Below are 12531 nucleotides of genomic sequence, written 5' to 3'. Positions count from 1 at the left end.
CTGATGTAATACAATAAATTCATAAATTCATGAATTGTATTTGTGGTACAATAATCCATAAATGCATACATTGTGCTTTGGGCATTACTCATTCCGTTAAGAAGTTGAACTAGCTAAATCTAAGCCACAAGATGAATTGGAAAATTCTCTTGCTAATAAATGTAAACTTATTTTTGTAAATTTGTTGAAGGTGTAGGAACAAACCTGAAAAAAACCTCTAAAAAATTGTGTGAAAATTAGTATAAAATTGTGATGACAGCAAAAATATTCCGTTGAGTTCACACTCAAATTCCGGAGAGAAATTCCGGTCCATGCGTAACAGGTAAACTCAACTGTAGGTAAAAAAAAACCATACATACTCAAGAATCCTATCTACATCACCGTTCCCACGACAGTTGGGTCTAAATAACTGGAACAGGCACGGATTTTTTCGGGTCAGGGACTGTCAACTCGGCACCATGCTTCGAAATTGCTTCAGCAATGTTTTATGCCCCTACAACAACAACAACAACAACAAAAACAACAAAATTCAAGAGCACCAGACTGACAGATTCTTATCCGGCCAAGGACTGTCAGTTAGCATGATTACTCGAAATTACTTCAGGTTTTCTGTCACTACAACAACAACAAGGTTTAAACAGATGAACATAGCTAAATCTCTACTTTTTCTTCTAGTTGTTACAAACTTTATGGCAAACTTTATATACCCAATTCAGAGTATAAAAATACGGATCCATTACATCAGTGTAGGACGGTTAATTAATAACAAATAAGCAATTTAATTTTCTACAAAGCTAAAAATCTGTATATAACTCCGAAAATCATACACCTTTAAATACTTATAAATAATATGCTTCTATATTTATTAAACTATACAACGATTATAATGATAGCAAAAATTTACGCCCGAAAAGGTGTGCTTTCTTTTCGAAAACAGGCGATTTGATGGGCGTATTGATTTTATAAAATGAGTTCATGGAATGTTTAATATATGTTTCGTACATTTCATTAAAGAAATTCTTTATGCCATCATCATTTTTGTTGTCATGCACAATAATGAAGCGTATCTGGCTGGCGGTTACGAATGCGGACACGGACCATTGATTAAATTTATCGATGGACTTGAACTGCATATTGGGCGTTCTCCACTTGTGTTCGTCTACTAGATCTAACGCGGCATGTGCAATGAATTGACTCAAGTGACGACTGTCTTCTTTCTGCAATAATTTATTGTCTTTAATGGGAGATACTGGTGGAAGGTGTAGCATATATCGCCAGATACTTACACGCAACTCTTTATTGACTGTGCTAAACTCCATTTCAAATATAGGATTATCATTGTGTCCAACGATGACGAAGTAGAACGTTGACATGTTTATTTATGAAAAAATTCCTATTTGTTTCTTCTTATTGATGACATATACAAAACTATGTATATTTCAGAAAAATTAGTGATAAGGAGGAGTTATCGATTTAATTCTAATTTTTTCAATGCTTATGATAAACCATTAACATAGACTAGCTGTTAACAATTGTGTAATTAAGTGGATGAAAGAACAGCACTGGATTATTTATAAAAACTTTGAAAAATATTATTCCGTTCCATTAATTATATTTGAAAATTAGCGTAATATACTCTCAGTTATCGATTCTTCACTTATTTGTGGTATGGTCCAAGTGACATTCAAAAGTAATTTATGAATGTACAACAGCTGTTAGTATTTATTGTGAATGAAGAATATACGAACTGCGGTACTGTGAATTAAAGTGACAGAAAGAAGTAGAATAGGAAACAGCTTAATTTTTTATTTGAATAATTAAATGTGAGATATTTTTAAAGAATCTGTGAAAATATATAAACAAATACCGCTTGGTCACTTTTAGTTGTCAGGATATAAGCGGCAGATAATTTGGAGTACTGGGAGTAAAATTGTGCTACTTGATTTATGGGCTGTACGGGCAGTGTGGGAAGCCAAACTTAAGCGCAAATTGCTCTGTTGCATATCAATATTGCATGTGTTGTTTTAGTTGTAAAGGCATAAAATAGTAATATTTCTAATTCTTATTTTTATTTGTTCATATGTAATTGTATTAATTTGCAAAATTCTACTGCTGTAGCTGGCATTGCTTTGTCGCGGTGCGACGGTCGTTGCCGATCACTGCGCCATCTTGAGGATTCTACACAAAATTAATGGAATAAAAACAACAATGACCGATGCTTGAAATTATATTCAAACAGCGCTTTGAGTCTGAGAAACTTTGCTTTGGCGGCGTACAGAGGTATGACCGCATTAATTTTGTTCCCACATTCAAATTTGAATCGAAGTGGACCTGATATATATCAATCAATATTAATATATGCTGAAACTTGTCATAATTAATTCCAGTTAAAGCAACTCCATTCGCAATTCAAGTTCAAAATAGCAAAAGCCGTGCCTTCCACGAAGAAATTATTCATGGCTTTGATCACCTAACACCCCAAATAATGCTATATCCAAAGTAAGAAAATATCTCATAGCTATACATATATAAATATGTTTATAAATTCACACATTTATACGAGTGTACATACAAACGCAGATATAAGAATGGAACGTTGAAACCATTAAACGAGAGTCACAACGATCATTAACTGCAGAAGGTGACGAATGATGATGCCAACACAAATATTTAATATTTGCGCAACTTCAAATGAACAAGCCTTGCCTAAAGTAATCCACGCCCAAAGAGCTGAAGGAAGAGATTGTCAATATGTATGTGAGATGCTACCGGAGTTGCGTTGTTTGCTGCGTGCGACGCGAGTGATCAAATCAAGACGGTAGCAGACATCTGCAAGAAAATGCGGCTATTCACGCATACAACTGACTATAAGTAAGTACGTAGAAATTACTTCATATGTGCTTAATGGCGAAACATTATGGGAGGGTTAATGGATTTTAACTGAACTTATGATTGCTTTCGAAGAAAATGGATTTCTATATCTGAGACCCACATATTCAAATTTAAGCCCTTATAAACATCAGCCAGAAGTTTATTTTCTTCAACCGTATTTTGAAATTTATAATCGCTACACCCCTGTATAATCAAATACAAATTCAATGCAAGTATTAACTCTCTTTAAGCTCCGCTGTGAGTGTGGGACGATAAACGCTTGGCTGGCCCGTTGACAGCATGATTGCCGGTTTTGCGCTTTGATCACCACTCGGCGCATTAGCTTCAACCGGTGTAAGTGTCGACCACTGTTTGACCACCTGACCAGTGCTCAAGGTTTTGTCCAAGCGGAACAATCTTTATATTGGCGGCATCACCGGAAGCCACTTATCTACTCGTATGAATACTCGATTGTTGTTGCTGGCTTTCAGCGGCCACATCAATAAGCTTTTCTACCAGTGTTTCTATCGATTCTTAATTTCATTAAATTCACAATTTGCTCTCACTATTTTTGAACAGGTGACAATATGATAGGAAGAACGTGAAGCTGTTGTTGGCTTTCGCTAGTAATGAGTTTGTGTACACTCAACGGATGTTTATTGTTTGATGTATATTTTTATTTTAATGGTGTGGATATTTGTTAGCCTTTAGCGAGAGCACTATGATCGTGCCAAAGTTTGCTTTTTAATTTGGGGTCATTTGTGACTGAGGGGAGATTTATAAATTATATTCGTTTAAGTAATGGTTTCTTTTCCTTCTGTACAATATGGGAACAAAGCCAATAACTCATTAAAGAAAGTGATCTTAGTAAAATATAAAAATATATAGGAAGGCGATTGCTCTTACCAAAACTTTTTTTTTTTATATTTCGCAGTATATTCTTTAATCCGATTAATTAGTTCTGAAAATTTCAATAAGAACAACTTTCAATTTTCGAAAAGTTTGGTTTGAAACTTCAAACAGATTTTCTCCAAAGAGTTTAAAGCTGATCGTTTAGACGCTTACTCTTTCTCTTCTACGAGTGCTGGTAAGTCTTGTGGCTGCAAGTCAATGATTGTCAGATGGTTGCAGACCGAGATCGTGCGACCGATTGGGGGTTGGTGGCTTGGGCTTCAAAAGTTTCGCAGACTCCGGCAGGGCTCAAACTATCGACACCACTTCCCTAGTAATCGGTCAGGTAGCCAAAAACACACTGCTCCAAATGACAGGAGAATAGTGTGACAGAGGTAAGGTAATCTCATTCCAGCGGATGAAAGAATTAACTAATGGAATACCATTGGCTCTTCTTCAAAGGGACAATATTACCAAAAGAGCTAACTTCACGAAGAAGTTTAAGGTTACTTTTGGCAGCAAGGCTGAATGAACGATTCCACTCTCGAGCCGCTGCTGATCAAGTGGTACATTGACGGCTCGAAAACCTCAGAGGGAATCGGTTCAGAGATCGCAGGACCACGCACCAAACTCTTCATATCTATAGGAAGTTTTCCAAGCATTTAATCAAAGTAGAGAACAGCTGAAAAGTCTAGCGGAACATATCCAAGTGCACCTTATCTGGGTGCTCAGTCACAAAAATATAGCCGGGAATGAACTAGTTGATAAGCTTGCCCGTTCCTGGAGCTGCTTCGTAAGGAAGAAGGCCAAGTTGCTAAAGGGGGGTTATAACCTCAGCAGGTTTAAATATGTAATCAATCTCCCTAGGTATAAACTCAGGCTACTTGTCGCATTCTATACTGTGCCATGCATGCTGAAGAAGCACTTATATGTATAACATAGGCCTATGGCTATGGCCCATAGGCTCCAAAACACCTGCTAATTGACTGCATAGCATTCTGCAGACGCTGAATAAAGGCCCTGGGGTACATGTTTCCAAATATCTAGCAGTATATTGGACTTTATCAATATGCTGGGACTAGGTGAGTCTTTGTGATTTAGGAGAGAGCCCAATAGACTTAAGGTCGTAGTGCAATCATTGTTTATTTATCTTATCTTATCTCTTTGGACCAAATCTTAAAAGCCTGATATACCGGTGTATGTTAGGATTAAAGAATTATCGGAGAACATGGATTATAATATATAATAATATAAATGTCATACGTCTTTTATAAATTAATGATTTTTTGTCTTAATACGGCATCGGATAACTCGCCATGATCGGAATCTAGCTTGGCTTACCTAACCTATAAATTTTTCTAGGTATCTTAGCACATAGCTGTCTTCTAAAGCTTGATTAAATTTTCAAACCATTATTGCTAATTGTAGTGCTTGAGAGAGTTAAGACACCCTGCCGATAATATTTAGCATTGGAGAAGACAATGTTCGAATGCACCTAAACTAGTAAAAATTGATCGAAGAGTTACTGGGTATTTTTCTTGATACTCTTCCCTTCCTTCCGCCCTCGAGAATAAATTTATTTTTTTGATTTTTTGCTTCGAGGTTTTATTCACAAACCTAAAGTGCTTTAAATAATTCGAGTAACTAAAGTATTAGTAAATCCGATAGAATTTTTTTATAATACATAATATTTGGACACGTGTACTATATATATGTATGTATGTATATTTTTCTTGCACATATGCACATAGTTAGTACGTATTTAGTAGCTACCGAATTTTCACATCAACTTCTTTCTAGGTTTATTTTGATTATACAGTTCACTGGTATTACGGTAATAAAGTTGTTGTTGTTGTTACGCTAGTTTAATACTTGATAAGAACTTTTTCAATTATCAATAAACTTATTAATTATTGGAGCCCATGGTGTAAGAATTTGAAAAATAAATAAACACAAAAATTTAATAAGTCAATCGAATTATATATTATTCTCTTCGGTATATTGCAGTAGACATATACACACACTATAAAGGCACATTCGGTCATACTTGAACCCAGCGTTTAAAATGAGGGACTGCCAGCAAAGTAAAGACTTCAAACTGGTGTCAAATAGATCCAATGTGGTTCATATTCATTTCTACTAATATACTTCCTTTACTTTGAGATCTGGTGTATTGGAAAACGAAATTTGAGATCTCTATTTTGAATGATGATAAAGTTTAGGTGACAATGTTCGGGTGTGCAAAATTCCTGATAGATTTTAACGGGTTTACCAATGTGAGACCGAGCAATGTCATGCAGCAGAATCAAATCTACCACCTTCCGTGTCTCTCCTGTTATGAAGGTTAATAAAATAAAGGAATTAGTGCTTGAGAATCGACGATTAATAGGCGGAGATCTCACTGGCATCGTTGGAATATCGGAAGGATTAGTAAAAAACATTTTGAACGATCATTTGGGCGTAAGAAAAGTTGAAGTAGGAATGGTTCCGAAATCGCTAATTTTTTGTTAACGTCTGCGAAACAATGCTTTCCGACTACCAGGATGTCATGAAACGTATTATTACTGGTGATGAATCTTGGTTCTATGCTTACGACCCGGAAACAGACGATCAATCGACCGAATATTGTGACAGAGCCGTGAGCGCAAGCCGAAAAAGTCACGTCAAAGCACGCCCAAAATCGAGGTTATGTTTTCTTCGATTATCGAGGTGTGGTAGGGGCCGACAAGTCTTGGTTTTGAACCACGATAAGCACCATTGCTTACTGCATTGATTCTTCGTGAGTTTTTCCCCAAATTTTCAACCCATATCATGCCGCAAACACCGTATTCGCCTGATTTAGCATTGACTGTATAGAAAACTCAAACGACCGCTTCAGGCAGACAATAAACGTAAACTGCTACGCGGATTGAAGGCTCTTTCGGAAATTGACTTTAACAACAGTTTCGAGGAATGGAAGAAACGTTGGCACACGTGTTTGGGTCCAAGGGGATTACTTTGAAGGGAACGACATAAATTTTGAAGAATAAATTTAGAATTTTTAAATAATTAACAAAATCTTACTATTTTCTGCTCATAGCAATATATCGAAGCCGAATCGATGAGGATTAGTGCTCTGCGGCTTCCAACCAGCTCAATTTACTACCGGGTGTAGTCAACTTCAGTTTGTCGTAGTGTATGTGTGGGCTAATGTGATAAATAATTATGGCAGATAGAGTTAAATATTACTTTTTATGGCGGGTGGCTAAACTAATTTCAAATATTGACTTTTTCACACAGCTAAAGTAATGTCTGCTTGGAGGAGCTTTATTTTTTTGTGTTGTTGGAGGCTCGCCGAAGTTAAGTCCGTAAATAACGGGCTACCAGTATTACGTACAGTCCAAGCAATGTGTGTGTCTCTTACCTTAGTTTTGGTATTTTCATTTCATGGCGTATTTGTATCGCCTCAAGCATGTGGGTGATATGAGCCGTAAAGCTCGCCAACGCGAAGATCAATGTGTAGGCGAATGTTGTAAACAATTATAAATATATTTAAGCACAGTTATTATTCAATTATTGCTTACGCCCGCGGCAGCTTTAATTATGGCATACACATCGCAGAAATTCGCTATCGACGAACAGCCATACTTAACACACGGCGCGCCAACTAAATGCGCCAAACGCTTTACACCCCCCCTTTCGTCTCCCACACACACACACACACACATGCATATGCAGGTGCATAGCTGCACTTAAGATTCACGTTGGTTGCATGCTTGCCAATGTAATGTGCTCTAACTACTTAAGTCCGCACTTAAGTACTTTAACTAAATTGTGTGCTTAATTGTGGTCATATGACAATTAGTTATAAATTAAGTCGCTTGGATTTTCAAGTCGTTACATGTTAATTTTCAAAACTTTAAATTGTTTGTGGAGTGTTCTAGTTATACATTTGTATACATATGTACATCTTTATGAAATTCAATAAGCTTACTTCAAAAGCCTGATATATTTATCTATTTTTATTCAAAATGTCATCACGCTAGTCGAGTGGACGAAGTGCGTGACTGCCACTTGTCGTGTGGAGGGTTTTAAATACCGCTGAGCTGCAGTCTAAAAGTAAAGACGCAATTCTTTCGAATAGCGATTATGTAAAGGTATGTATGTAAGGTCAAAGCTTCGCATGCATTTTATATATATATTATAGAGAAAACCCATATGGTTTGATATTTTATGGTTATCATAAACGCCAAAAGCCGTTCGCAGAACTCTTAAAGTTAAAAGTGTTCCCAAACTGTAGTCGAAGGTGCTCCGTTAATGTTCAAAAAAGATTTAAGCACCAATTAGAGGGGAGATACGTCGATTCAGTTAACTAAAAAGTTCATAGGTAGCGCACAAGAGCCTCCCAAAGCAACATGGTTATAGAAAATTTAAGGTTATGTCTGATTGAAATGAAACAAGAAAAAACATTAACTTTGGCTGCACCGTAGCTAATATACCCTTCACAGGTGTATTTCTTTTAGTAACTATGTGTTCAGTATATATGGAAGCTATATGCTATAGTATTCCGATCTGAACAATTTTTTCGAAGATTACTTTGTTGCCCTAGAAAATAATCTTTACCAAATTTCCTGAATATATCTTGCCAAATGCGAAAGTTTTCCATACAAGCCCTTGACTCGGTTTGTTCGGCTTGTATGGCAGCTATTTGTTATAGTGGCCCGATGTCGGCAGTTCCGACAAATGAGCAGCTTCTCGAAGAGAAAATGACGTTTGCAAAATTTTAAAAGGATATTTTAAAAACTGAGGGACTAGTTCGTATATATACAGACAGACAGACGGAAATGTCTAAACCGCCTAAGCTCAACGTACTGATCATTTATATATATTCTTTATAGGGTCTCAGACCCTTCCTTTTGGGTGTTGCAAACTTTGTGACAAACTAAATATACCCTGTTCAAGGTATAAAAGGAATATTATGTTTACCTCGAGCTAAAAAAAGTAACTAGATTTATATTATATTAAAGTATTTTACATCCTTACTATTTAAGGTATTATAAGATGAACTTGGAAGTCAAAAAATTAGTTATTGTGTGATTCGATGGAATGATGAGCTGTATAAGGTATATTATATGACGGCATTGACATAATTCAGCGAATTAAAAGACAGCGGCTACGCTGGCTAGGTCATGTTGTCCGAACGGACGAAAACATTACAGCTCTCAAAGTATTCGATGGGGAAGCAGAGGAAGAGGAAGACCTCCGTCCTACCCTGTTAATGAATTTAATGTACTTTAATAATCGGTGATTTAATCGGAACATTTTTTGAATTACTTGATCCCTTAACCGATCTCCATTTGGTCCTCGAAAAAAGGTGTCTAAGGATGAGAAAAAGTTTTCTGCTCAATACAAACTCAAATCCAGAAAAAATTGCTATAGAAGTATCAATGCAGATAATGATCGAAGGACAAGTCAAAATTTTGATTTTTGACAAAACCAAAAAGTACATTTTTGTGAAAAAATTTTGCAATTCAGAGCGGCTTATCATCAAAAGACGTCTTTCTTCGATCATTACCTAATCATTTCGAATTTCCCTACTTAAAAAAAAAAAACACGAAACTTCAATTTTAACGGAGAAAGAACGTACTTTGGCCTTTATATTTGACAATCTCTTTTAAGTGTCGGTCGCAGCTACATTTCGACTGGTAACTCTCGAATGACACTCGTAATGTTTTGCTCCAAGGCCAGAGTTGTAGCGGAATTGTCCGCATAGACTTTAGACTTTACATATTCCCACGGGAAAAAGTCTAACAGGATAATATCACACGAGCTTGGTGGCTTGTCCGAATTTGCTTTTTTTACATATCCATTGAGCCGGTAATGAGGCTCATCGCTGAACAAAATTTGGCTTGAAAACGTCGGATCTTCTTAGAACTTTTCAAGAGCCCATAGAGCAAAGTTATGTCGCTTGGAAAGGTCGAGCGGCTTCAGTTCTTGCACATGCAGCATTTTGTACGTTTTCAATTTTAGATCTCGACGTAAAACAAGCCAAGTCGTTCCACACATCAGTTCGAGCTATGAAAACTCAGCATCAGAGGTTGTCATCGACCATGCCTCTGTACCATATAAAAGGGCGGGGATGATGAGTGACTTGTAGAATTTGGTCTTTCTTCGTCGAGAGAGAACTTTACTTTTCAATTGCTAGCTCAGTCCGAAGTAGCACCTGTTGGCAGGAGTTATTATATGAAAAATGCATTTAAAGGTTATATTTATGTACATTCCCTTCTGAGCTGCAAAGAGATTATGCCATAAATGGTTCTTAAATTTTTTTACCCACCAAGAAGTATGCGCCCTGTTCAACTAAAGCGATATTTTCAATATTATTAAACATAACCGAAGTATGTATATGCACAAAAGTTTTAATGAAGACATCAGAGTGGATATTTATTTGGACAACGCCATTATATAATTGTCCACATTCTCGAAATGTTTGTAAATCATTTTAAAATCTTAAATGCAAACAGAAATCAAACTTCACCTCAATTATGCAAATAAGCAGCGCTTAATTGTGCCATTAGCAACTGTTAAGCTACCGTTTAAAGTAAACTGTGCCGACAAGGCGCAGCCAACGGCGACGGCAAGCAAAGGCGGTAAAGGCAATGGCAGCCAGTGTCGTTGCCTTTGAAGCCGTCGCCTATACATTTACACACGCACATACACATTCATATAAATGCGTTTTTATTGACATGGGAAACGGTATTGTCAGTTTGATCTTTGCCGGTGTCATCAACGCCACTGAAGATCAAGCGAATACTTCGGCGCACAGAAACACCCTAACATATGTATATTGTACATAAATATATGACTTGATGTTATGAGCTATACGACAGCGATTTTCTGAAAATGTTAGGAGAGCTTTCCTTATTTAAAGAGAAGCCAAACAATTTTAGTAAGAAATCTTTACGGAAGTTTTTAAAGTTAACTGTTTATAAATGTTCATGATCCATCAATATATGTCTTATAGGTCGGCTAAAAATCAATGTTTATATAGAGATTTCTTAGAAACATATCCCTAGAGGCAAATTGAATATCGTCTCCATTTACACCAGTCTATATAGACTCAGGAGATTCCTATATAATGAGTGCTTAATCTCAGCTGTAATTTATAGATTCCATCAGACAAAGCTTAAAACTATGGAGCATCTGCTTTTAGAGTGTTTAGTAATCGGTTCACGCAGGAACAAGGTTCTGAGATCCACATATCATTGCAGGGAACGCATCGAGATCCTAACATCCAACACGAACCTCGAATTTATAAGGATGCTGGGTTTGGGTGAGTCCTTTTGAAAGAGAAGAGGGCACAATAGACCACAGATCAAAGTGCATACCTCAAAAACTTCCGATTTTATTCTATTATGCCAGGAGTTCTCTATCAATATGTTGCAGTTCTCCTGGTTGTTTATCATAAAATCAAAAATGGAACAACCTTAGTTTAGAGTTACAGCACTCCCTATCATGGAGATCTCAAAACGATGTTGACCACATCACCAGATGGAATTATCAACAAAATTAAAAAATTCTGTTTCATGAGAAAATATATGTAGGGATGGATAACAGTCATCGGGCAGCATCGCAGATGTTATAACCTTGCATGTCTTAACCAAATTTTTTTCAAAAATTCTATTGGAAATGCCATTCCGGTGAATGATAAAAACCACCAGACTTGAAATTAATGATTTTAGAGCAGGATGTTGCCTGTTATATAAATGATCTCGGACCAAGTTCGGATATTTTGTTATTAGCAGTCTCGGCGATCTTCCTATTTACAACTTCCGCCCAGATTTTTGACAGCATTCGACTATTCTGCGGCTTGTCGGCCACATTTCATCTTCTACTTCTATATTGACACAGACACCGTTTACACGGTTATAGCCGAGTTTACAACAGCGCGTTAATAATTCTTCCTCCTTTCTCTAGCTGATGGCCTCGAGCTACTGCTGCTAATTTTGCTATTTTCTGTATATTTATATGCTTAAAATAAATATGAATCTAAATCTTCCTTTTCGCGCCAATTGGGGATTCTAAGTATAGCCAGGTCCTTCTCCACCTGGTCCTTGCAACAGAGTGGAGAAAAAAAAAATTTGCATAATCTCAAAAACCCAGTTGCAATTAAACATGTCGTACAATAAATATTTAAATTAAAGCTATTAATGCATTTAGTGCTAAGGCACGCCAGGAATGGCAATTATCAAATACCAGAAATCATTACAAAAACCACGCTTGAGCACACAAAATTCCAACTACTTAGCGGTGAAATATTTGTACTTAGTAAGTAACTCGCTGCAGCCAAAAAGGAGAAATAAGAAGAGTAAGACTGCTGTAAGACCAACAGCTAAAGCGAAGTTTCTATGCTTATATGAATGCCTGTATGAGGATGTGTGTGTGTGAAGCTCGTGTTTGCCCATTAGCGTTTTCGCTTTTGAGTTGGTGTGGTATTTACGAGTAAATCCGGCAAGGGACTTCAAATCGAACTTCGCCAAAAAGGTGTAGAAGCGACCACAACGACGATGGCTGAGGTCTCTCTATGCTACAGCAACAACAACAACACCTGCGCTTTTAAGCCGTGACCGTATTTTACGCTAAAATATTTACACTACATTTATAGAACTGCTAGCGCTGCTGGAATGTCAGCTGCAAGACGCCGCGTCGCGGTTGGGGAGTTCGGTGTTGTTGACGCGCATACCATATTTAACCGTTAGTATTAACTCTCCACTAAATAGCGTTATTTAT

At 36.9% G+C, this 12531-nt stretch overlaps 1 protein-coding gene across 1 annotated transcript; it reads right to left on the bottom strand.

Moving 5' to 3' along the window:
• Positions 1 to 836: 836 nt before the first annotated feature.
• LOC108968362 (probable trafficking protein particle complex subunit 2) lies at positions 837 to 1663 on the bottom strand. Its single transcript, XM_018932350.1, has 2 exons — positions 1287 to 1663; positions 837 to 1217 (listed from the first exon to the last, which is right to left on the bottom strand). The coding sequence occupies exons 1-2, from the start codon at positions 1371 to 1373 to the stop codon at positions 882 to 884; spliced, it is 423 nt and encodes a 140-aa protein (XP_018787895.1). The 5' UTR covers positions 1374 to 1663; the 3' UTR covers positions 837 to 881.
• Positions 1664 to 12531: the final 10868 nt, after the last annotated feature.

This window comes from Bactrocera latifrons, unplaced genomic scaffold, assembly GCF_001853355.1.
Source record: "Bactrocera latifrons isolate USDA-ARS-PBARC rearing strain unplaced genomic scaffold, ASM185335v1 scaffold_21, whole genome shotgun sequence".
Taxonomy (NCBI): domain Eukaryota; kingdom Metazoa; phylum Arthropoda; class Insecta; order Diptera; family Tephritidae; genus Bactrocera; species Bactrocera latifrons.
The sequence above is the reverse complement of the archived record's forward strand: the minus strand, read 5'-3'. Positions and strand labels throughout refer to the sequence as shown.

Excerpts from the sequence above, each read along its gene's own strand:
- LOC108968362 (XM_018932350.1), bottom strand. The coding sequence starts at position 1,373 with ATGTCAACGTTCTACTTCGTCATCGTTGGACACAATGATAATCCTATA. Across the intron at positions 1,218-1,286 it reads CAGTCAATAAAGAGTTGCGT|AAAGAAGACAGTCGTCACTT; the intron begins GTAAGTATCTGG and ends AAATTATTGCAG.